Here is a 27,268-nt window from a genome sequence, read left to right as displayed (position 1 = left end):
GGACTTACAACATAATGTGTCCTCAATTTAATGGCATTTTATGCATTTAAAGAAATTCACGAAAGAGCGTTTTATAGACTAAACTCAAAGTCAGATGTATGTCCCAGAGATGTATTATAGCCCTTCTTAAGACATTAAACTGAATTAATATGTATCTTACTCTTCTGTAGTAGACAGACAGGCTACTACACAGACACCATGTTGCAGCTTTACAAATAGAATTTATTAATTGTAACTAGGATACCAGAGGGTTGTATGATACATAGCTAGTAGGAGAATTAGGCATGCACATACGTAATTGTGTGTAATAGTGACATTTCTAAGTGTGCGAGTGAAAGACACTGGGCGACCATTTAGCCACCAGTAAACAGGGAATTCAAATCACACAGTACTTCCAGAGTTTGGTGCTTTTCTCAAAGAAAACACAAACAAATAAACAAACAAACAAACAAACAAACAAACAAACAAACAAACAAACAAACAAACAAACAAACAAACCAGACAATTGACAGAAAAAAACTCAATGCCATCTCTCATGCTTTCTACTAGATCTGTACCTCCAACTAGTTCTTACACTGCAAAACATCATATTCTTAAGTATTTTGCCTAATTTTCCAGTTAAAATATCTAAAAATCATTGAAAATTAAATTTGAGTTAAACATAAATTTACTTGGGAATCAGCAATGCATGAGATGTTAAGACCCTAAGACTTGTTCACAGAGAATGTAGCTTTAATATAGATGTATTTTTTATGCATTTGGCAAACACTTTTATCTAAAGTGACTTGCATTGGATTCAGTTTTTTCACATATCAGTTTTGATAAATCACTTGCTTACCCTGCATTGAACCCATGACCTTTGCATTGCACTGACAATTCTTTACACTTATTTTAAGTATAAACAAACAAAAACAATTGAAAAAAATCTACCAGTGAAGACAATATATACTTACATTCAAAAAATAATATAACAATAATAATAATATAAGGTATCGTTTGAGGTCAGTAAGATTTTTAAATGTTTTTACATGAAGCATCTCATGTTTACAGAGGCTGCAATTATTTGATAAAAAATACAGTAAAACAGTAATATTTTGAAATATCATTACAATTTAAAATAAATGTTTTCTATTTAGATGTATTTTAGAATGTGATTTATCCCAGTGATGTCAGCTGAATTTTCAGCATCATTACTCCAGTCTTCAGTGTCACATGATCCTTCAGAAGTTCATCAATCATTCTAATATGCTGATTTGATGCTCAAGAAACATTTTATTTAAGCCTTTATTTAAAATGGAAAACTTTTGTAACATTAATGTCTTTGCTGTCACTTTTGATCAATTTAATTTATCCTTGGTGAATAAGTTTTAATTTCTCTTTTAAAAAAAAGTTAATACAATCTTAATGACCCCAAACTTTTGAACGGTAGTTTATATACAGTATAACAAAACAAATGTTATTTAAGTCATGATTATCAAGTAAATTGATCTCATTTCAAGTAAAAAAAATAAAAAATAAAAATAAATGAGTTTAAATTAATTTTGTTTCCACGATCTTTAGATATTTTAACTTTTAAAACGTGGTTTGTTTGTATGGATTTTTAGATAATTTACAGTGAAAGAAGTCATGAAATATTCATTAAAAATACATTAATACCTTTTTTGCAGGTCAAGCCAATGCATTCACTGTGCAGTCAGAAAGTTCCCATTACCGTTACTCTATAAGAGTCCTTATTCAGTCCAGAACAAAACAATAATTTTGCCCTAATCTGGAAGTAGTTGTGCTCATCGTAAATAAACCCTAAAAACTGCTCTCAGTACAAAGTTCCAAAAGCACTTCCAGGTCAGCGATCTGCATTCATCCTCCTTAATTTGGCAGGCAGGTTGTCCTCCATTCGGCCACCAGGCGTGTGTGGAGGAGCGTGCTGCTGCGTGGGCACGACCACTGGGGTGGGAGGCAGACTCCTCTGGTGGAGGTCTCCAGTGGACAAGGCCATGGGCTGGAAACCCACCTTGAGTGCTTTGAGGTGGAACCGTGCCTCTCCGTCAACCTGCCCAGGACTAGAGCTGAGCCGCTGTAGTTTAAGGGGAAGGTCCCCAGTACTCGAAGCCTTTTCGGAGTGCTGCGAGCTCAAGCGTAGCGCCTTCCTCTGCAGATCTTCTCTGCCAGACGAACTCATTTTCTGGAGTTTACTGGGCAGCTTGCAAGAAGCGCTTCCCTCGCCTGTTTCCAGGCAGTCCATGGAAAACACTTTCTCGCGGTGCGGCGTGAGCAGGGGAGAGGGGAGCGAGGATTTCTCCTCGTATTCTTTCACGCTGTAGGGTGGCGTGGGCACCTCAAAAGTGCTGTGAAACTGGGAGTAGTCCACACGGAAGAAGCCCTCTTCCAGAGACATGACGGGCAGGAAGCGGTGACCCCACAACACCTCATCTTCCGTGTACGAGGTACGAGCCTGACATGTCATACCTGTGAGAGACGGCGTATAATAAACAAGCATTACAATAGAGAAGAAAGGTTTACTGTTGAAACGTATTTCAGATAAGGTGGCTTTCATTGTCAGGTTGGCCTGGCCATGAGAATGATTTATACTGTTCTATTCCTTTGTCTTCCTAGAATGGGATTTAAAGACTCTCAGTACATAATGTGCGTGAGAAGGCAGAGTTTTAAGACTCCTGCAACCATAATTCAGCCAGAGGGCCATTCAGTGAGTCATACACACAGCCCAGCCATAGCTTTACACAGCCGTGCTCTTTCGCTTTTAAACCCGGCCAGGAAGACTGAAAACCCAATCTGCTCCTCGATAAAATCAATAGAGCAATCACTAAACAATTGGTGTTCCTTAAGAATGCATTGTTGTTGTTTCTCTGCAGGGTAATTCTGTCATTATTTTCATGGGTATAAACCAATAAATCAAAAGAGAGATGTAAAATGTATTCTGTTATGCCGAAGTAGCATTTGTGTCTTTTCAAACAGAATGGTGTTTAAAAAGGTATATGCTTTTATTATGAAATAGTTCCAGTCCTCAAATTTTATTGGCTGAGACTGTCAGTCTGTGTAGTGGTGGGGATATTTCAGTGTCTCTTTTTCTGCTGGTTATATTGCCAGTAGTTGGCGACAAATGACTATATTTATGAGTGGGTCATTGAACCAATTTTCTCACTGAAACATATAAACCGAATCAAGTATTGCAATTAAGTACACTGTAAACCCAAATAAGAAAATTTGGGTAATGAGTTACATGAACTTTTGTAAGTAAAAAAATTCAAAAATTAAGTACATTTTAGCATTTATTCTCCCTTTCGAGTTTCATGGCAAAGCATGCTGGGAAATTTCTGCAAGTTTCAGTTAAATTTAAGTTTGCCTAAATTAAAAGAATCAAGTTCATAAAACCCAAAACAATGAAACAATTCGGATTAATTAAAATGTGTCAGTTTTGTGAACTCATAAGAAAAAGAAAGTTATAAATACTCGTAAAAGTTAATTTGATGGAACTAATTTATTTAATTTAAGTTGACCCTATTCAAACCAATTCATTATTTTAAGCATAGGGTTTAAACTTTACAGTGTAATGCATTGTTCAGGCATTCACTCAAGTAATTTGGTCAAAACACAGATTTGTGCATGAATCAAGCAAGTGATTAAATAAGTAATTGAATCATTCATTTAATTGATTCATTCAAAAATATTGATTCATTAATGAACAAAATACGTGATCCAGTCATTAAATCATTTACTCAACGATTTCTTCAAAACACTGGTTCATTAATGAACAAAACATGCGGTTATTTGAGTGAGTCATTGAATCTTCCGCTCAAGTGATTTATTCAAAACACTGATTTATTCATGAAGAAACAAGTGATTATGGGTGAGACATTGAATCATCAGGTGTGTGTTGGACTTAAAGCGGCGCTGCGCAGAGCTGTGTATGACATCAAAGTACTGTGAGAGCGATTAGAGAGCAGACGGCTCCGGATACGGTGACGTCATACACCTATCAGTCGAACACACATCTTCACTCAAACGTTTCACGCAAAAATGTTTATTCGTTCTTGAATTAAACACTAGCCCTGCGTGTTGCAGAATAATGGCTAATTCTGCTGCATGTGGCTTCAAACTATTTCCATTAAACTGCGCTTGAGAGTAATACGGATAACTGAAAGCATCAAATTAGTCAAATATGTAATAAACAAATATGCATGGGCAGGGGATCTGTATGTAACTTCATCAGTGAAAAGTGTTCCAAGTCTGCAGAGCTTCTGTGTGGGTCTGCTCATGATTAAATAATTAGCATTAAAGATAGCCTATACTAATTAGGAGCATCTAATATAAAAAATGAACAGAAGGATGAAAATCCCAACAATTCACTTTCTGTGAGCGTTTCTGCTGGCACTGCATCATCCCATGTAATTAAACCAGTTTATGTGGGATTAATCACACTGATAATTCTATATTTTGCAGCCGGAGTGGTCGTGCTGAGTAGCAGTGGGGTGGCCTGGCTTCAGCTAAAGGCTTAAATGATGGATCAATGCTGGAAGAAGTTTTGTGAATGTATCAATGGTTTCTCTGTGCTGAAAGCAGCTTTTTAAGCTCTTATTTAAAGCAAGACAAATTTCACAGTAAGACTCTTGATTGCGCAATACTCTGTCGGCATACATAATTAGGGTCTGTCGTCTCTGATCTATGGCATTGATTAAAGAAAGCCTATTTCACACTTGCATCAAGTCTATTTAACCAAATTGCACATATATTTCGTTCTTTGTTATTTCTTATTAGGGTATACAAAGAGAAGATGTGAATTAAAGTGAGTCATTTTGATTCTGTGAGGTGCAAAAGTTCATGCAAAGCCCTTATGCCCTAAAAGGAATACAGAGCCATAGCTTTGTCTTGTAACATTGAGTCTGTAAAATGATTAACTTGACATTTCTGTCTGTGTCCAAGGCTTCAGTGGATCAATAAGCACTTATGAGTACATGACAGACCTCAGATCCCCAACAGAAGGGTGGTTAAATCACCACATGACTGTTTGCCCCGTTACTGGCCTGACAAAAAATTAATTACTGAATTTAAAGAGTAAGTGAATTAATAGATGGTTTAACAGGAGTCTTCCTCTGGTGTGCACTGATATGCTTGATAAGTTTTGTGTCTATCACTGCGGTAACAGCTGCATAATGAGCATTGCTGACACATTGTAATGTAATATCTTCCCTCGCTTCGTCTCCATCTCATATTGTCTCTCTGATAGAGCCAGAGTTCAAATTGAAAGGCCCCCTGCATGGTGTTTCCATTTTATCAAAGATAATTTACAATAAAACAACTAATAACTGAATAAAATTTCTGGTGTCCTCTGAAAGGTTAGAAGGTGTGAAAGAAGTCACAAAAAGAATTCAAAAAGAATTTTCTGATAAAAATGTCAGTGTTTTTCCAGGGAGTTGCTGCGGTTGCTAAGGTTGTCCAAGTTTCGGTCATTTATAATATATATAATAATAATCATTACATTTATATAGCGCTTTTCACGCCACTCAAAGCGCTTTACAGGGGGAATCTCCTCAACCACCATTTACCAGTGTTGTAGTTGTTATTAACTAAAGTTGCTAAAAATCAAAGTACATATACATTTTGAAAAACCTTTATGAAAATGTTGCCTTGGAAACTAACTTAAATAAAGTAAGTTTGAAGAACTAAAAATCCTAAAAATAAAACTGAAATATAAATTAAAGGTAAACAGAAATAAATTAATTAAAAACAATAAAAATGACAAAATCACATAATAAAATGACTAAAACTTGTGAAAATATGAAAAAAAATATATATATTTTTTAATTCAACATTAATTAATCCTAAAATAGTGTGTAAAAATACAAAATTTAAGCCTCTAATCTGGTACATATTAAGTCACTCCTTTAAATCTATTGTATTTTTACATTCATTTTATTGTGAGAAAAATGCTATTATTTGGAAATGCAATTAATAGCATGAATCATCTTAATGATTTGAGGTGTCACTCTTGCTATATGTCAACGTTTTATGTTTATAGGCAAATTGTCAAATCACTAACCCTAAATATGAGTAAAAGTGATGTTTAGAAAACACCACTAAAAATGAAATGAGAAAAAGAACTGCTTTAGTCTTCCTACTCCTCTTACATCCTCAAAAGAAAATCCCATTCTGCCTTTCTCAGTTACTTAACTTCCTCACACTCTGCCAGCATAAAAGACACCAGGAACCGATTGAACTCGAGCGAGGTCTGAAGCTCATACCTCAAACTGACAAGCATGTGACTGGAAAAAATGATTATGCACAAGGCACAGTTAACAGCACTGCTAAAGCACAGACCTGAATGAATGCAATCAGAAAGACACCTTATTACAACCCACTCAACACCCCAACTGACCTGACTGTATATTATGTCCATTCAGATGGAAAACCAGGACTGAGGGATGTGAGGAAGAATAGAGAGAGGTTTAGAAGGTAAGTGTGGGAAAAGTGATATGCTCACTTCAATTTGATAAATGAAGATGAACGATGATAAATGAACACTGCTACAAAAATCATTTTCTTAATTAGTAATTGTGTCATGGTTTCCAATAAACTTCAAAACATCATTAAAACAAAATAAATTTACTTGAGGAGAGAATTTGCATAAGACAATACTTGTTTTCAGAGAATTCATCATGAGAAAATTAAATTTGCATTGGCATAAAAGTTTTGGGTCACTAAGATTTTTTTAGCTTTTAACATATTAAAGTGATCAAAAGTGGCTGATATTTATAATGTTACACAACATTTCTATTTCAAATAAAATGTTGTTCTTTTGAACTTTCATCAATTCATCATTCATCAAAGAATCCTGAAAAAATATATATCATGGTTTCCCCAAAAAATATTAATCAGCAAAAAAAAATTTAACATTAATAATAAGAAATTATTATTGAACAGCAAATCAGCGTATAAGTATATGATTTTTGAAGGATCATGTGACACTGAGTAATGCTGAACATTCAGCTTTGCCATTGCAGGAATAAATTACATTTTGAAATATCTAGTTCAGTCATGAAACTCTAGAGGGCACAGGCTGGTCCTTTTATGCAATCTGCTAGCAATCACATCATTACCGCATGGAACAAGCTGATTGGCCGCTATTGATCCTGCAGCCAATGAGATTGGTTGCTCAACATTTAAATAGTCTGGTTAATTTTTAGCTGTTTGTTAGTCTTGCAGCAATCAGAGTTCCTCTGAAATCCTCCACCTCCCCAGCGCCTGCCTAGATCTGCAGCAATACTCAACAGCAGCAGATCGAGTTCGCAAAAACCAAACCATGAACATTGCCAATAAATACATTGAAATATATTCAAATAGAAATGATTTTAAATTGTAAAAATATTTCACAATATTAATGTTTTTACTGCATTTTTGACCAAATAAATGCAGCCAGCTTTGGTAGCATAAAATACTTTTTTCAAAAATATTTAAAAAATCTAAGTAACCCAAAACTTTTGAACAGTAGATTGTTTTGTTCTTATCAAAAATATTAAGATTAGTGCATAATACAAGAAGAAAAAACCCCGAAATATTTTAATGTTTAGGTATTTTTACATGAAAACGAGAAAAAAAATTACTGCAAAATGGCCGAGGGGATGCAAGCAGAGTTGCATTCTAAATGAACTTAATTAAGCCAAATGATGTTCCTAAAGGAATGGAGAGTGGAGTGAAGAATGCGACTGACCCGTTGTCTCTACAATGCCTTCTAAGATGACGACAATCTCAAATTGCTCGTTCATGAGCGAGCGCTGGGACAGGTCGAAGAAAGGGCTCTTGGGATTGATCTCGTGGCAAATGGTGAGGGGAGAGACCAGGAAGAGTTGGTCAGCACCAGTTCCAAAGCCCACATCCAGTTCACACTGATCCAACGGCAGGAACTCGCCCTCCGGGGTCTGACGAGACTGGTGAGAGACATTAGCATCATTATAGTCAATCTGTATCCGTTTTACATTGAAAACTTCAATTTAAGATTATGCCCTTCAATATCTGAGACAAATTACAGCAGGAACAGTCAAGGATGGTAAGAAATGGAAAAAGGAAATGGAAAGAAGAATGTCAGCATGTGTATTTACAATTTTTCTGCTGTATAAACTGAATCGTAATCAAACCCAAAATGACAGAATATATACATTGAAATTGAGGGACACATTCATGCTGTTTAGAGTGTAAGGGAAATATTCCTCATAGGCAAGTGGAGACAGAGTGAAGAGTGAATGGGGGATTTTGATAAGCATGACTGCTCAGAACAGTGAAATAAAACGCAGACGGAGCAAAGGAGGAGGCTGGGGTGAGATAAGAAAATGCCTACAAAGCATTGTGTCATTTCAACCGTGATTTAAGAAGATAACGAGAGTCTTTTCAGAGAGCGAGTGAAGTTTAAGACCTACTGATTTACAGGGCGATGTCAAACTAAAAAAGAGAAGGAAACTCCAATGAGAAGGATATGTCTTTCTACACAGGCTAGTGAGGGGTTTGTGCTCGTGTGGAAAGGCAGAGGATGGAGCCACACACACAAACTCTCTTATGAATAATGTTGCTGTAAATACAAAGTGGAAGAAATCACTCTTGCATTCAGTTAGTTGGCAGACGTCCTCTCACTCGTCTCCATATCCTCCTCTCTCATTACAGTGGCCATACTGGAGCTGTTTAGGTTAAGAGTGTCTCTAAAGGGCCCTACAGCTGTAGAACAGCCTCGTGGGATGTAAACCAACAGCCCTTTATAAATAGGTCCATTACTTAAAACACTGCAGCTCAGAGGGGCATTAAAAAGCTTCCACATGGAATCATATTCCACATGTAAACCACACAAAACTGTCTAGGCATTTGCAATCTCTAAACAGCCAAAGTGCATTAGACCTACAGAGGTGATTGGGTAATAACTTTGTCATCGTCATTTTCCTTCCTTCCTTCCTTCCTTCCTTCCTTCCTTCCTTCCTTCCTTCCTTCCTTCCTTCCTTCCTTCCTTCCTTCCTTCCTTCCTTCCTTCTTTCCTTCCTTCCTTCCTTCCTTCCTTCCTTCCTTCCTTCCTTCCTTCCTTCCTTCCTTCCTACTTTCCTACTTTCCTTCCTTCCTACTTTCCTTCCTTCCTTCTTTCCTTCCTCCCTTCCTTCCTTCCTCCTTCCTTCCTTCCTTCCTTCCTTCCTTCCTTCCTTCCATCCTTCCTTCCTTCCTTCCTTCCTTCCTTCCTTCCTTCCTTCCTTCCTTCCTTCCTTCCTTCCTTCCTTCCTTCCTTCCTTCCTTCCTTCCTTCAGGTTAAAATGTTTTTAAATTATTTTTATTTAATTTCAGCATGTACTTCTAGATTACTGAATTGAGTAGGACATAATACAATAGAGTTGACTATGACACATCTCTTTCATTGTAGTACATGCAATGTATGTCTATGCAGTTTTATTGTTGTCTATGCAATGCATGTAGATACCATCATGTTAATTTTTTTAAACATCATGGTATCTACATGGTGACAAAACACACCCATTTACCTATTTATTATTCTGTCCTCCCAACGATGCTGTAATCTCGTGAACCATTTGTATTTAATAATTATGTTAACAATAATAATAATAATAACGTCATGCTGTGGCTATCTTTAATCAATAAATCCACAATGGAAAAACACAGGAGATTGTAGGAGATATGATCAGCAATAAACAGCCACAATAACATTGATGATACAGAAACATGAACTCAGTAAACTCAGGGCTTAAATACCAGAGGAACAGAACAAAAACAGAACAGGTGTGTGGAATTAGGAACTACAGAAACAAAACAGAAACTTGGGTAAACGAGAACAGGGTGAAAACAAAACTAAAACAGAACATTCATGTTACTGTACACCCTGGGACGGCCAATTAGTAATAGTCCAATTGAGGGGGAGGGGATCTGGTGGAGGATGTTACAAGCATGTTAATGGCAGGAACTAAGAGCCGTTGGTGTGGAAGAGACCAAGGCGGGGGATGACGGTGGAAGGAGCCAGGAGCAGGAGTAGCCAGGCGGGAACCCAGAGAGCAGCCAGGACACGGCGGAGTCGAGGGAGGGAGGAGCCATGGTGGAGACTTGGCTGACAACCCCGGGCGGATGACTGACGGAGACGAGGCCATGTGGAAGTGGACCCCTATGCGCAGGCCTAGAGCCAGCGAGATTGGGTGACACAGATGGTCCTGGAGGCCGAGGCGGAGCCAGGGTGCCAGAGGACTGAGGTGGAGCCGAAATGAGTGGAGAAACACAGCGCAGCGGTTGGATCAGAAGTCTGTGGCACAGGCAGAGCGACGTCTGACCGAGGCGGAGCCAGAGGGAGCCTGGTGAAACCGCAAGGACGATGGTCAATTGCTGGAGCCAAGGCAGAGCAGTTAGGTCAACAGACCGAGGTGGAGCTGGAGACTGGAAGGCCCGAGGTAAATCCACACCGTGGAGAGGAGTCAGGGTGGAGGCGAGGGGCTGAAGGGAACCAGCAGAGGCGGGGCTGGGGAACTGGCTGTTTTTGGATGAGGAGGTGGAAAAGGGAGGCTGGGCGGTGACTCTGGAGACACAGGAGACGTCGAGCTGGCAGGAACCAGCAGGGATAGGAGAATCAGGGAAATTACCTCCTCCAATTCCTCTAAATAATTTCCAGAGGTCAGGTACAGCTCAACCACACTGGCGGGATGTGTGCTAGGCTTCCCACCATGCCCTTAAACAGCGGTGGGCTCAGGCATGAAGTCCGTGCTGGGCAGTGTGGACGGCTGGCTGGGCTCTGGGTCCTCCTCAGCAGAGCAGATGGTGCATGGGGACACGCAGTTCACCAGCACCCAATCCACAAACTCGGCAAATTCCCCCGAGGACCCACACCTGGTGTGCTTTCATTTCTGCATCGAGGCTGCTATGATAGAAGAAATTTAATGAAAATGAATGAAGCACACCAGATGTAAAAATCTGACACTACACAATTACACATACAAATCATCTTTGTGTACAAATTTGTATGCAGCTAAACAGATAGGTGAAGAAAGGTGAATATTTATTTATAAAGCATGCGATGAATCTATTGAGTTGCTTGTTGAAGGGAAGGCTGGCTGGACAGGGCCTATAACTACATCCAGTGCACCCAAGCAGAACAATTTAATAGTGCTCATACAGACAGAGTATGACATTTCTCTATCTCTCTCTTACCCCATTATTCTTTCCATCTCACTCTTATTGCTCTTTCTCTCCTTGTCTTGTACTTTCTCTTGCAAACACATTCTTGGCCAGGCTAAAAAATCAGAGACAGTGAGGGAAATTTCACCATAAGTCGACACACATAGATCAAACTCTGAAAATATGTCTGCTTTTCATTGCATCATAGCAGATCTTTTTGTCACAGTGATGGCATAATGAATTCGTGGTTGAACCACCAGCCTTGGATCAGATTTTATTGGATTGTTAGTTGACTTGATTAAAGCTTTAATGTGGGATTGATCCAGTAACCGATATGGCTGGGTGATCCATTGACTGGGTGTATTGATTACAGCATGAACAATTAACACATCAACAATTAGAAAAACGGCATATTGAGTGTTAAATGTTATTTAATTATTCAAGGGTGATTTTGCTTCTTTTTTTTTTTCTTTTTTTTTTTCCAGATATAATTTTGATGATGATGTAAAACGTTAACCTCTTACACACACACAATAATTTCTACGCATACCGTAGATACTCTTGTGCACACATTTCCGCCTCAGAAAAAAGAGGAGAAAATAAACATACTTTGGAAATTACACACACACACACACACACACACACACACACACACACACACACACACACACACACACACACACACACACACACACACACACACACACACACACACACACACACACACACACACACACACACACCACACACACACACACACACAGAGATAGATAGATAGATAGATACACCACCTTCACCCACACAGAGGTTCTGGTGCAGCGGCACTAACTCTTTATCAACCCACAAGGAAGTCTCATCAGACTACATCCAGTGTATCTCTCTCTCTCTCAAACACACACACACACACACACACACACACACACACACACACACACACACACACACACACACACACACACACACACACACACACACACACACACACACACACACACACACACACACACACACACACACACACACACACACACACACACACACACACACACAGACATCCCTGCCAAATATCAATGTCCCTACTACTATTTTTTTTAGCAGCACTCCTGTCTTCTTTCCCATGCATGCTGTTTTCAACATTGATGATAATAAGAAATGTTTTTTTGAGCAGCAAATCAGCATATTAGAATGATTTTTTAAGTATCGTGTGACAGTGAAGACGGGAGTAATGATGCTGAAAATTTCACAATATCAATAATATCATAATTACAATCACTATATTACTATTCTTACAGTATTTTTAAGCAAATAAATAAAATCAATATAAAAAAAGATTAAAACGGACTTACTGACATCTTACTAATGGTAGTGTATGTCTATTTTTTTTGTAGATAAATGCTTACAATTGTTTTCAAGTCAGATATAGTAATTTGAGTGTTCAATTATAAAAGGGATAGTTCACCCAAAAATTAAAATTTTGTCATCATTTACTCATCCTTGTGTTGTTCAAAACCTGGGTTTCTTTCTACTGTTGAACTCGACAGTTGACGGTTGCCATTGACTTATGGAAAAAAATTCAATAGAAGTCAATGGCAATCATCAACTGTTTGATTAACAACATTCTTCAAAATATCTTCTTTTGTGTTCAACATACAGGTTTGTAACAACTTGGGTAAGTAATGACAAAATTAACCCTTTAATAAATTTTCAATTTAGTATTTATTTTGTTATTAATATTATTTTGGTATTTATCTTTTAGTTAACTATCATTGTTTTGTGTTATATAAGTATTGATTATATAATTTTTTTTTGTAAACAATGATTTTTTAAAAATACATCTCTACCATAAATGTCTTGTAGTAGCTACCTTTCGATATGACTTTGTGGTGTTTTAATTTTTTTATTAGCTTTACTGTAAGTTTTCCTTACATTGCCTACAGGGCAAACATCATACGTAGTGCAATCTTTGCTATTTTGGGCACTAAAAAGTAGATATTAAGCTCACCTCACAATGTATATTGAACAGATTTCATGACAATGAGAAAGACAAATAAGAAATGTAGTATTGAGATAAGTTTAGAAAAAGTCACTTGTCACCATACCTTTGATTGTTGCTCTGATTTTTGGTTTCCCCATTTTTTGGCATGTGACTAAAATACACAACCCATGGGACACAAGCCATCGTTGTCCTACACATGATGTGGGGTTCATTGGGAGGTTTGTGGTATTGAGTATGAAAGGTATTACACTGTTTTCCAGCTGGTCATTTCAACACAAATGTTCTGTTGCTTTCTTCTGCTTTGTAAATCCACTCTAGGCAATGGTATCTTTTTACTTCTGTCTCTTTAAGTTAAGCTTAATAGCACAGATTACTGAGTTCAAGGAGATGAGCATATCTCACATACATTACCTTTCCTGCTCATTTCAGGAAAATGCAGCTAAATACAGACATTCACACAAAATCACAGTGGGCAGTAGTGATAATATTAAACTGCTTAATATGAGAAAGTTACTTAATGTGAATAACATGTGAAGTGATGAGATGTCTGTATGGGTCTGATAAGTTGTACATTTGTAATGCTTATATTAATGCTGATTGATGTCAAGCTAAAGGCTGTACTCGTAATTCAGTATCCATTGACTTTTAAAGCACAGAGCTAGACAGCCAAAGTAATCTTAAAAACAGCACCTCCATGATTAAAGTGAAAAAGCCGTTATTCAAAAAGCCATTTGAATGTGTCTGTGTGCACAAACGTTCATCTGTGTGTGTGTATGTGTGCCTTGTAGACTAACGAGCTGCCAGATCAAACATGTCGTTCTTCTTCATATCCCACAGGAAAGAAGAGGAGAAATAGAAGGAGTCTCTTAAAGAAGAGAGAAACCGTGGATCGAATCCTCTTTCCACTGCAGCAGGTACCAGCAGCCATCCGTTTGACTCAGTCATGTGCATGGGTGAATAAAAGCTGGGATTTTACTGCTTTGCCTTCCTCTGACTCACTTTGACAGCAGAGCTGTGGGGCTGTGCATGTGAACACTCACATGGAAATAGATGTCTTTCACACTATTAATAAGGAGCCACTGTAACCCGAATTTAATTTAAACTGGTATAAACTTATTGAGCTATGACCAGTGTAATCAGAATACAATTCTAGTCAGATTCTATTGTTCTATCCCCGCAACTCTACTGTATTCTATGCAATGTTTCTTTACTTTCTATCTATCTATCTATCTATCTATCTATCAATCATATTTCTGAATATTCTATAGAACTAGGTCTAGAGTAGAATATAACATTACATAACATAACATTTTATATATATATATATATATATAAAATGTTGACTTGCTGAGTTGCTTGCTGTTCAAGAAACATTATTTTCAATATTGAAAACAGTTACGCTGCTTATTATTTTTGTAGAAACCATGATTGCTTTTAGGATTCTTTAATGAATAGAAAGTTAAAAATGCATTGAAAATATATTTTAAATTCTCACTGACCTTAAACTTTTGAACGGTACTGTATATAAACTCTATAGAACTCTAAAGAACATTGTTGTAAAGAACATTGTTCAGATTGATTCTATTCTTTGCCAGACATCTCTACTCAATTTCAGAACAGAATCAATAGAATCAATTCAACTCTCAACAATTCAACAATCAATCAATCTTTCTCTCTCTCTCTCTCTCTCTCTCTCTCTCTCTCTCTCTCTCTCTCTCTCTCTCTCTCTCTCTCTCTCTCTCTCTCTCTCTCTCTCTCTCTCTCTCTCTCTCTCTCTCTCTCTCTCTCTCTCTCTCTCTCTCTCTCTCTCTCTCTCTCTCTCTCTGTAGGGATGGCTGTAAAAAATAAATCTGCATTGTTTATCCTTTTTCATATTTTACTTAAAAAAAAAAGCTAAAATCTAACCTTTCATTGAACCAATATTAAGTGTTTGCTGCCAAAAATCTCTTTTTTGTTTCATCTGTCAATAAAATGTTTCAAAGTATACTTGAACTTACAAGTAAATAAACTTTTTTGCCAGCAGCCACTTAAACACTAAATGAAATACTCTGCTGTATCTTTAAAGGTTGTATCAGCGATTTCAGGCCCAAAAATAAATGATCACAGTCATCTACTCTTTCCTAACGATCCGCTAGCTGCCCGCCCCATAAACAGGCTGTCAAAAAAACGCGTCTCTGTAGGCAGCATAGGCTGGGTGTTGTGAGGTTTTGCGCTCGTACATGGCTGCACGCGAAGTCGGAGATGAAGAAGAAGCCAGCGTCTATCAATGAACAAGATAAATTGAACATGGCTGAGTCAATCCCCAAGAGGAGGAGGAGGATTAGGGCGAGGGAATACCATCGTGTTTATTCCAAGACACGGCTTCTTCTTCAGCTCCGACTTCGCGTGCAGCCGTGCACGAGCACAAAACCTCTCAACACCCAGCCTCTGTCGGTGATTGGTTGGAACACTGTTTATTTTGGTTTTGAGTGGTTAGTGAAACCATTGTTTTGTCTGCAGATCTCAGAGCCTAGGCTGCCTACAGAGACGCGTTTTTTTGACAGCCTGCTTATGGGGCGGGCAGCTAGCCGATCGGTAGGAAAGATTAGATGAATGTGATCATTTATTTTTGGGCCTGAAATCGCTGATACAACCTTTAATGCTGTGGGCCTAATCTTCTGCCAGATGTCCTGGACATCTTGTTCAGATACATGGCATCATGGATTCGATCAAATACCAAAAGATAACAAATCAAAACCTGACAACCTCTGCTAGAAATCTTATAATGGACCATGTTTGGATCTTCCAACAGGACAGTGATCCAAAAACAAACATCAAAATCCAAACAAAAATGTGTCACTGAGCACAAAACCAAGCATCTGCAATGACCATCCCAGTCCCTGGCCTGAACTCTATAGAAAATGAGTGGGCTGAACTGAAGAGAAGAAGCGCCAACATGGATCTGGGAATCTGCAGGATCTGGAGAGATTCTGGAGGAATGCTCTCTGATCTCTTGTCAGGTGTTCTCCAAACTCATCAGGCATTATAGGAGAAAACTCAGAGCTATTATCTTGGCAAAAAGATGTTGCAAAAAGTATTTAATAAAAGGGGACAAATAATTGTTCCCAAACGTGTTTTGGAGAAAAACATTTATTTCATAATGTGATATCACAAGGATTAACAATGCAGATTTATTTTTTACTGCCATCTTTGATCATATTTTCAAATAATTCTGACCAGCACTGCAGTGCAGTCAACCTCACAAGCTGATTCCTGAGTCAAAGCCTGTCTTCTGTAATCAAATTATCTGCAATTAACTCATTCATCACAGCGCACATGTGACTGTCTGCACAACAGCAAATATCTGTTTGTTTTCGCTGTAAGACACGCTGAGGAGTGTGTTTCTCCTCAGCTTTTATGAGGTTATTATGTCTAAACTCCATTTTGTGTGTGTGTGTGTGTGTGTGTGTGTGTGTGTGTGTGTGTGTGTGTGTGTGTGTGTGTGTGTGTGTGTGTGTGTGTGTGTGTGTGTGTGTGTGTGTGTGTGCGTGTGCGTGTGCGTGCGTGCATGGTCTGGTCTGACAAGGATGTTCAGCTCTAAATTGTAAACGGGTTGTCTCTCTGGGTAATCACATCACCTTATAAATGTATTTATTTATTTACTTAACAAATTTATGTGAGAATGAATATGTGCTATTAGTGATGCACGATATATCAGCCACCATATCCAAAAATTCGTATTTGTATTTAGATTTATCGGCCAATATATCGCCTTTCAAATATAACGAATTATCGGTGATCAGTATTGACCAAAATGTTCATATCGGTGCATCCCTAGTGCCAATATCAGCAGAGGTGGAAAAGGAGGCAATACATTAAAAAATAATGTGCAAAACTACTGAAAATGGATCGACAAATTACAACATTTTCCACATTTGAAATTAACCACTTCAAGTTTGAATCAACATAATGAGCTGGATATGATGGTTACTAAACTTTTTTTTTTTTTTGCTGCTCAGTTAAATTAAGGGGGCACAACGGAACAACAGTAAGAAATAAGAGCTACACAAATATTACTTACTATTTTTTTTATTTTTACTCTATTATAGTGTTATACTTCTGGAGCCATATATATTTTTAAAAAATAATTTGATGATGATAAAACTTAAGTCAGATATTCCCCGATTTTTTCCCTGCCTTAGATTGTTAATATATATATATTTAAAAAAATAGCTTCTAACCTGATGGACACTGTATAAAAATCAAACTTCTTGTGGTACCGTCAAGTGAGCTCTATTCTATTCTATTCTATTCTATTCATTCATACTCCTCCTCTCATCTCCCGCTCATGTTTCTCATTGAGTTTTCCTCATTTCTTCCATGTTGCATTAGAATGCTCTTGTGTAGAAACACATGGCTAACTCAATTTCTCTGTCTCCTCTTCTCCTTGTTTTTTATCTTTTTTGTCCCTTATTATAACGATTTCTTCCCCTTTCATCTCTCTGCTCTTTTCATCTGTTCTTTTTTCCTATTCACTATGTTCTCTGTTTATTAATTCACAAACAATGGAGACAGTGACTCAGGGTGAGAGGAAGGTTGATGGATACATTTCATTTGTTTGGAACTGAAGATACAATAAGCAGATGGGTGGGGGGGGGGGGGGATATAGTGACGTTTCATTAAAGAACATGGAAAGATCTCTCATTAGTTTAATCATTCAAAAAATACAGCACATTGGTTTGCAATGACATGAAGGTAATTAATGAATGAATTAAACATTTTAAGTGAATTATCACTTTAAGAGAATGGTATAAGGCTCCGATGGTGTGACTATTTTCAGTGAATGATGCATAATATACACTCACAAAACACAACACAATATGTCTTGAATCCACTGTAAATGTTCGTGTTTAATCATACAATGTGAGTGTGCATCTCACAGATGAAACTACAAATGCATGATCAATATTATCAAAGCACACACGGCAGGATGAGGCATGATCTGACAAAAGGTGACTGGGAATGACTGAGACGTGTGTGTGTGTGTGTGTGTGTGTGTGTGTGTGTGTGTGTGTGGGCGACTGAGTCTAAATGGACAGGATATGCCGGCTTTAACAAAAAATTGGCGAGAGAGAGAGAGAGAGAGAGAGAGAGAGAGAGAGAGAGAGAGAGAGAGAGAGAGAGAGAGAGAGAGAGAGAGAGAGAGAGAGAGAGAGAGAGAGAGAGAGAGAGAGAGAGAGAGAATATAGCATATGTGATTAAAAAGCACAGAGCAATGCCACCTAGGTATTCAGTGTCAAAGGCTATGTTTCGACTGCAGGCAAATCTGAATTTATTTGCAAATCAGATCTTTTCAGGCAGACTGTTCGCACTATTAATTGCAAGTGATCAAATATTTGTGTGTCCAGACATAACCAACCTATCTGCATGGTTTTCTTTTGTAACGGCATAGGTGTATGTGTGACGAGGCTTTCAAAACGGATGCCATTAAAATGTCTCTCCAAATAAATGCCCTGTAGAGTCGCGGTGCTCAACTCCTCAGTTACACAATAAAAACTCAGCGACGGAGGAGACTGGTATTGTGATGTTCAGTGCTGTAGTCACAGCAGAAATCTTTGGACATACCGTCTGCCTTTACAATTATTATTTTTTATTTCATAAATATTGAACATATTGTGTACTTTAATAATTTGTATAAGGGTTCTTTTAAATAAGCCACATATTGCTTCTATAATAAAATGCTGATGAGAACAGAGTTATGGGGGCGAAGAGAAATTTCTTCTTTCCAATTTATGCTCACATTTCATCACTCTCTTTCTCTTTATTGAGTCAGTTTTCTGGCTCTTCATTTTGCCTTCTTAATCTTCTAAACTCAATTCTCTTTCCCTCTCTATTTTGTTTGTGTTCCCTGATGCCCTCTCTCAACCTTATACTATTCTGGCAAACCTTTAACTATCTCCCACTTTGCCTTCTTTGCTTATCCCCTGTTCTTCCTCCTCTTCTTCTCTCATCGAGTCAGACGCCATTGACCAAAGACTCTTAATCATTGGCATTGGCACTAGATTAGTGTGAGCTCTGTGAAAGATTTTTGGAGAGGGCCTGAGAAGTCATCCATCCATACCTTTGAAGAATATTCACCTGCTTTAACTCTGCAATTGTTCTGAGAGCTGAGATCAGTTATCCTAACATTATTATACTGGATAGATTCAGATTATCTCACAATTTCAAGGCATATGAGCCACAAACGTTCCGTTCTATTACACTGACCTCTTTGTTCACCTTATCAGTGGCCTTTGACTGACAATCATCAATTACAGTCCATGTCAACTTTCCATGCCTTATTAATTTCATTTTAAGCCTGATCCATTGACCGAGCTGATGTGGAACAGCAGACAGACAGACAGACAGACTCACACAGTAGCTTCGAAACGCATACTGTTTCTACAAGAGCTGTTATGTAAGCTTGTTCTTCCAGAAAAAGCTTCCATTGACAAGAACGATTCCTCTCCGCCTCAGAATATATTTTGTACAACTCCAGCATTGCACTCTCGTGCGCATCTGTAATTATTCTGCTGCATTTTCTAAGGCTCTGGAAGTTAGCGCTTGAGGCCACAAGCCACAAAAAAAGAAAATCCTCCTTCACAAGTGTGCAAATGCAGATTTTCCGGCATCTCTCTGGCTGTGACCTCAGCTCTCGCAGGAGTCTTAGAGAGGCTTATGAGCTCAAAATCCAGAGACATTTTCTGAACTTTTTGCATTTGGAAACAAACCCTCTAAAACCGACAGAACCGTGCGCTGTCGTGGAACAGCCTTCCAATTACAGAGCAGGTCGGTTTAAATGTCACCAGTTACAGAGTGGCAGATGTTGGACACGGTTAGTCGTCTGTAAAACTCTTTTATCCTTTTGTCACTGGAGTCTCATCTCATTCAACTGTAACGATGGCTGTCCGTGTCGAGATTACAATAATAAAATGTCATGCCTTTTCATGTATCACTGGTAATCAGTTGTGAAGGGGGTACCTGTGCGCCTCGAATTTCCAGTTACACAGCTATCCCGCTAAATCGCATTTCACAGGTCCCTTGATTGCCACTTATTCTGAACAAGCTTTGCACGCCATGCTTTCTCTGATAGAGAACTGCAAATTATGAACTAACTCAATGAACTATGCCTAACAGGAGCCAGGGATTCATAAACTTTTTGTCAGTCTAACATGTGGCATTAAAAAATGACCAATTTTAGTTAATATTGTATTCATTTAACATGTTGATTTCTTTTTTCATGTTGGAATCTTTTTGTTTGATTTCATTTTTAAATGATGTATTTAAATTTTTATGATTTAAGTAATTATTAGCTTTTCATCAACTCTCAAACCCCATGCAGTTCCCCCACTAACCCCTAGGGGTTCGTAAACCCCAGTTTGGGAAACCCCGTCTCACAGAATTGATCCAGAGGCTTTTTAAAGTGTAGATGCTTAATTAATGCTAATAACATTTGTACTGTCATACAACTGAATCAAAAACGAATGACAATAGGAGAGAAATGAATCAAGCCAATCTTTTAAAACCTGCTAAACTTTCTATGAGGAACAGACAAGTTATTCCTACTGATTTCAGCAATGCAAAATGTGATTAAAATTTAAATATTTGTAAACGGCCTGTTCCTTTCCTGGTAAAAAAGAAAAAGAAAAGAAAAGTAAATCCTTATAATACCTCCCTGACATTTCTGCAATTCAATGTTTTACACAATATTTAAAAACATATTTTTAACTTGAATGAATGAATGAATGAATGAATGAATGAATGAATGAATGAATGGATGTATGGATGGATGGATGGATGAATACATTTCTAGTAAACCACTTTCTTTTTACAGTTCAACGCTGTCACGCCACTTAGCTATCTCAATGACATATTGTGATATTGAAGCACAACTAATGCTCATACATTTCTAACAGTCAAAAATAATTCCACCTATATTACACAACAATTTGCTTAATAGGACTAGGTGTTACAATCAGTCCCAATACCAAAACACCTAAGTGGGCTGACATCAGTGGAAACCAAACAGAAACATGAAAATCTTACAAGGATAACAATTAATATGCCACTATACTAAATAGCTAAAGAGTAAACTAACTGTCCCATAACCTATGCACATACTCCAACAACAACATTAAATCGGCAACTAAGATTATAACGAGTTGTTCCATTATTACAGATTGGCACATAAAGAACCTTGAATTAATTAATTAATTAATGAAACTATAAAATAATTGTTTTCAATTTAAATCAGCTTGCTGATTTAAAGATAAAATTAGCAACACTTCTTCTCATGCGATTTGTTGAAACACACAGTGGTAAAATAAACTGTTAACTGGTTAACTGTAACTGTAAGGCATATACAGCACACGATTTTACTGTAAACTATTGTTTAAAAAAATCACCTTATAATTTAATTCACAGAAGCCTCCGTTTGTTGTGAGTAATGGTGGTTTTTATGTTGCATATGCCATTTAGTTGCCATATGCCATGATAATTATAATATAGGCTAGCCTACAATATTAGTGTATGCAATCACCTAATTCCACTCCGTAATGATTGCTACCTTTTATGAAAAGGTTCTGTCAAGCCAGCTGTTTATATAAATGTAGGCTACTATTTTTTTTACACTCGTGGCTGAGGTTCAATAAATTGAGCGTCTAAAAAGGAGAGATGATGACACATCATCATGTAGAAGTCTAAAATTCTGCATTTCTTAAAAAAATAAGTTTATTTGCTCTTGATGCTTCACTGTATTGTAGCCTATAGCCTAACTAAACGAATTATAAAGGCCAATACATGCCCGAGTTGCGCTGTAAGTGCAGTGTGTGTTTTCACCTTTATGAGTTTACACCTGATTTGCGCGGACACCATATGGCTGTTCCTCAGATTCCCCACGCGGAACATTAAGCAGAGTTTTCCGTCTCGCTGTGAGATCACCGAGTCCTGACTGAACATGAGCGTCTCCGCGCGCTTCTTGGGCTGAGACATCTTAATGAACATACAGCCGATGAGAAACGCGTCTACTATCGATCCCAGCAGAGACTGGAACAGGAACAGGATGATGCCCTCAGGGCACTTTTCAGTTATATAGCGGTAACCGTAGCCAATGGTCGCCTCGGTCTCAATGAAAAAGAGGAACGCTGACGGGAAGTTGTAAACATTGGCGACGCACGGAGTGTACGAAGCGTCACGGCCATGATTTATGTCCCCTCTTATATAGGCGATGATCCACCACATCGAGGCCATGACCAGCCAGGCGATGGTGTAGGTGAGGATGAAAATTAGAAGGTTCCAGCGCCACTTCAAGTCCACCAGCGTGGTGAACAGGTCGGATAAATAGCGACTGGTCTCTCCGCCGAGGTTCCCGTGCTGGACGTTGCAGCGTCCGTTCTTCTCCACGAAGCGCTGGCGCTTCTTCTTCACCGGCGCGATGGGGAAAGTCGCGGCTCTGTTCGTGTTCACCACCTGGTAGTCCTCTCCAAATTTACGCCTTAGCGCTGCCATAACTTCAGCACGTTTGTTTCATGAAACCGGTGGGAAGGGGTTCATAAGTTAAAACACAAAAAGGAAACTTACTTTCTCTGTAGCATGGCTTTGGTGCCTTTTTCACTTTCAAAAGTAGCTGACAAGGTCGCTAGGCAGGGCAATGTCTGTCTGCCAAGTTTTACCCCTCCGGACGGTCAGGAAAGCTGAAGGTGCACTGCTATAATGTCAGTTTACTGTAGCATCATTGCACTAGTCTCTCTTCTGGTCGGGTTTCTCTGGATGTCCGTGTGAAATGCACGGACTGTGTTCTCTGTGCACTTTCAGCTCTTCTGCACATGATATGGCATGAACAGCAGAAGAAGAAAGAGAAGAGAGAGTGGGTGTGATGGACGACCGGGTGGGAGGAGGGGGCTTGTGTGAGCGAAATACTATTTTTACTGGAAAATATGCTTGTGTGTGTGTGTGTGGTCCTGGTGAACGTTATGAGAACATAATGTCCCCCACAAAGATGACAATATAGCTAATAAATCAAGTGATGTTTTTTTTTAAATGTAAAAATTATGAAAGTTGTCTGTGATGGGAAGGTTTAGGGTTAGGGGAACAGTTTGTACAGTAGGCTAATGCAATGCAAAATCCAACTGTGCTGTAAGTGTAGTGTAAGGGTAAGTGTAGAATATACAGTTTGTAGGCTAGGCTACAGCATATAATGGAAAGTCCCCATAAACCATAAAAAACAACACGTGTGTGTGTGTGTGTGTGTGTGTGTGTGTGTGTGTGTGTGTGTGTGTGTGTGTTTCCCCAGCATGAGAAGAAGATTGGATTTCCAGTCCAATGTAGAAATCAATACGCTGCTCGGTCGGTCTGGTGTTCTGGTAAAGCTGACACAATATCTTGTTTTGTCATGTTAGTATTTGAATCAAAAAATTCAAATGATATTTCTTGTCACTGAAGGTAAGAAGAAAATCATACTCAATTGTCCTTCAAAATTGAACGCTTCTCCGCAGTCAATTAATCAACTCACAGCGCCATCTGCTGACTGAAATGAGCGAGTGCAGTAAAACAATTTTTTTTAGCAGTTTAAAATGTGTTGTATTTATTTGTGGGCATCCAGCTGTGCGGACAAATTAACTTATCCCTTTAATAATTCACCTTAAAGTAATTAAAAACAGAAAAATACCTAATATTAACAATAATAACACACACACACACACACACACACACACACACACACACACACACACACACACACACACACACACACACACACACATATATTTATATAAGTGCATCCCATTAGGTTGGGTTATGAGGTTTATCATGGCTGTAGCTATATATGTGGGCGCTCAGTTTTTTTTCTGTCATTTAAGATTCTGTCAATCTCATGTTAGATGAAGTGCTATAGGCTATATTTAAGACCGTATTTGCTATGACTCGCCGACAAATGCTAGACCAAGACACTCTTACAGTAACACATTTACATAGTGTTTCTTGAATAAAGGAAACGCTGTACTTAAACAACCAGTTATTTATTTAACTTTGCATTGCAAACAAGCAGATGGTCCAAATGTGTGCATCACTTCATTCACGATATTGGCAGGTGGACGAGGTTTGAGGAGCCACTGAGGTTTCCAAGTTTAGTCACAAGCTCGTCTTTGTCTCTTCTTAGTCACAATACTTTTCATTGGTTACATTTGTGCAAAACCCACATACAGACCTAAAGAGTGACCAAGGCATATTGATTTATTTAAAAAATAAAATGATATGGAGATACACAACTATATTTTACATTTTGTTTTAATTTATAAAAAGTAATTGTCTTACAGTTTTAGTAATAGATAAAACATTTTTTATATATCCTCATTATAAGATGTGAACACTAACATAAATGCACTGTCTGTCTTTTTTCTAAATAGTACTCTTAACTTATAGCTCTAAACACTTAATATTCCCACCATGGCATGCTTATTTTTGGTTGTTGTGCAGTTATTCAGTGAGTAGAGAAATTTGAAACCGCATTCTCTTCCTCTCTCTGTTTGCTTTTCCTTTGGGGAATCTCAAATATACGGTGCAGTAATGCATCAGGCCAGGCCAGTATATCTGTTTGTGTGTTATATATATTAAAAATGATTACAGTCCCCATAATGACAACTCTTCTGGCTCTGAGAAATAACAAACACAGATGAAAAAGCACTTCTCTTGTTGATGGAGGCACTGTGTATTTTCTCCATCTGAGATTAAAGCAGTATTAAATGCATTTATCAGGGGAATGACTTAATAGCTTAATGAAATATTGAGCGGGGTCTGGTATTTTCATTATGTAGGACTGTGTGTACACCCGTAAACATGATTAAAGCATACTTCGTTTTATTTTCAATGCAAACTACTAAGACAATATTATAGAGAGTATGGATGATTGTTTCAACTGATTCCATGTCTGACCTGTGATTGAAATGAATGATGCTTGGTGATTGACAGGGACAGGGTTGCTCACCCATGAACACTGGACCCATGTGGACGGCGCATAGAAGATTTGGATTGTTATATATACTATATCCAAGATAAATAAACAATATAATGCAGTACAAGAACACCAGATGCTGTTACACTGCCTTCAGATTTGTAAATGAAAAGAAATAAAATGATGAGAAGAAGGAAAGGAGCAGGAAGAGAAAGGCAGAGCATGGCAGACAGGGAGCGTAAATACACGCTCTTGAATAATGAATGAGCTCTATTGATGACATCTATAGATGATATCACATGACCTGTCAAGTTACCTTAACAGTCATGAGCTGTTTGCTTAAAACAGACTAACAGCTACAATACTGGAATATTTTGGCAGACATAATTGTATTTCATTGCTTCTATATCTTCTATATGTAATGCATTTTAATAATAAAATAATATAGTGAATTTGATTACTAATAAATGTATTAAAAATGTGTCCTTGATTGCACAGTAACTGCGATGCCTCATTTAATAATTGCATTTTCTATGTATTAAGAGGAAAATAAGCCTATGATAAGACCAGACTGTTGTGCAGGTCTTTCTCTAATTTGAATACACACATTGGTTTGTTGTGGTTGGTTATGAGCAGCACTATTGTACTCTTGTCTGATCTTAGTCATAATAATGTTTCAAATGAATTATACAGTGGATTACCAAACACACATGAACACATATACCTGTATGACAGAACATTGTTTGACTATGGCATTTGAGAAGAATGTTCAATGCATATTTAACCAGTCCAGAGATGGGAGAGATTTCATATTGAAAAATAAATAAATCATCATTTAGCTTAAATTTTTCAATTAGTCTGACATATTATTTCTCATTGAGCCAATGTTAACAGACTATTGAAACAATTAATTCAATTTATTTTACAGAATTTCACTTGGGCCAATTAAAAAATGTAGATGTAACCAGTCACTAGAATATTTTGACTTGGAGAGGTAAACATTTTTTTTTACCGTGTTGTTGTTTTATCATGTTGCATTGTCTCTATATCTTTCTTTGTTTCTCTTTGGATCTTCTCTTAAGGATCACTATTTTTGCTCACAATTAGGATAAAGTAGTTAATTAGGGGCTATTTGAGGATTTTTTTTTTTTTAATGAATTGTGTCACAGCCATCCTATTAATCTGAGAGCCGTATTACAATGGTAGGATGTGCTGTGTCCTAATTTTGGAGGACCCATGGGATACCAACATATTTCTGAGAGACAAACACAGTTGAGAGAATCAGATGGGCAATGGAAACTTCAACAGATTGTCATGAACAAGAATATGAAAGCAGTCAATGCAGATGTTTTCATCAGTGAATGTACATGTGATAAAGTTTCAAAAACAACAAGAAAAAAACATGAACTTATATTTGTGAGAATTACCCACAGTTTGCTGTATGGAAACACATTTCCGCCACATAAGAAAAAAAGCTTTTGTGAATCATAATTATTTCAAAATATGTCGACATTATTAAAAAGTGAGAATCAAACTATAAAGGCCTAGGCCTATAAACTATAATAGTAAGTCATTATTATGACACACAATTTTGAAAATATTACAAATATATGACAAAAATACTTTTAGTAACTGAATTATTATGATTTTTTTTTAAAATCTTGTAGCCTTAAAAAAAATGCTTTTTTAAAAATTATTACATAAGTCATTATGACATACTTTACATTTACAAAAAGTAGAAATTTAATAGGAAAACATTTTGACAGAGTCATAATTATGAGGAATAGGTCATATTATGACCTACTAAGTCATAATGAGATAAAGTAGAAATGACTACTTTCTACTGTATGTCATAATTCTGACTTTTTTAATCTAATAAAGTGTAGGCTACAAAGTATGTAATAATTTTTACCTTTTGTCATATGATTTACAAAAGCACGCTTTTTTTTCTTATGTGGGGGAAATGGCCTTCCATATCAGTGCCTTGTTACAATTGGTAATGCAAAAGTGAATTCTGCTTAAATGTACATCTTCCCAATGGCCCCCACTAGGTCTAGTCTGTTCCTCTGTGCGACAGTGCACTATCGGACGCTGCTCCAATGCCCTGGATCAGAGCGTCTGTCTCCTCGCAGGACCCGTCCGCACTACCCACA

General features: G+C 37.7%; 1 protein-coding gene across 1 annotated transcript; it reads right to left on the bottom strand.

Moving 5' to 3' along the window:
* Nucleotides 1-203: 203 nt before the first annotated feature.
* kcnj19a (potassium inwardly rectifying channel subfamily J member 19a) lies at nt 204-23,022 on the bottom strand. The gene is made up of 3 exons (XM_079605925.1): nt 22,007-23,022; nt 7,724-7,940; nt 204-2,466 (listed from the first exon to the last, which is right to left on the bottom strand). Exons 1-3 carry the CDS (start codon nt 22,673-22,675, stop codon nt 1,844-1,846), a joined length of 1,509 nt encoding a protein of 502 aa, XP_079462051.1. The 5' UTR covers nt 22,676-23,022; the 3' UTR covers nt 204-1,843.
* Nucleotides 23,023-27,268: the final 4,246 nt, after the last annotated feature.

The sequence above is a fragment of the Phoxinus phoxinus genome (genome assembly GCF_949152265.1).
Source record: "Phoxinus phoxinus genome assembly, chromosome: 1".
NCBI classification, from domain to species: Eukaryota; Metazoa; Chordata; class Actinopteri; order Cypriniformes; family Leuciscidae; genus Phoxinus; species Phoxinus phoxinus.
This window is presented reverse-complemented; position numbering and strand designations above follow the sequence as displayed.

Excerpts from the sequence above, each read along its gene's own strand:
- kcnj19a (XM_079605925.1), bottom strand. The coding sequence starts at position 22,675 with ATGGCAGCGCTAAGGCGTAAATTTGGAGAGGACTACCAGGTGGTGAAC. Across the intron at positions 7,941-22,006 it reads TCAGGTGTAAACTCATAAAG|TCTCGTCAGACCCCGGAGGG; the intron begins GTGAAAACACAC and ends GTCTCTCACCAG. Across the intron at positions 2,467-7,723 it reads AGGCATTGTAGAGACAACGG|GTATGACATGTCAGGCTCGT; the intron begins GTCAGTCGCATT and ends CGTCTCTCACAG.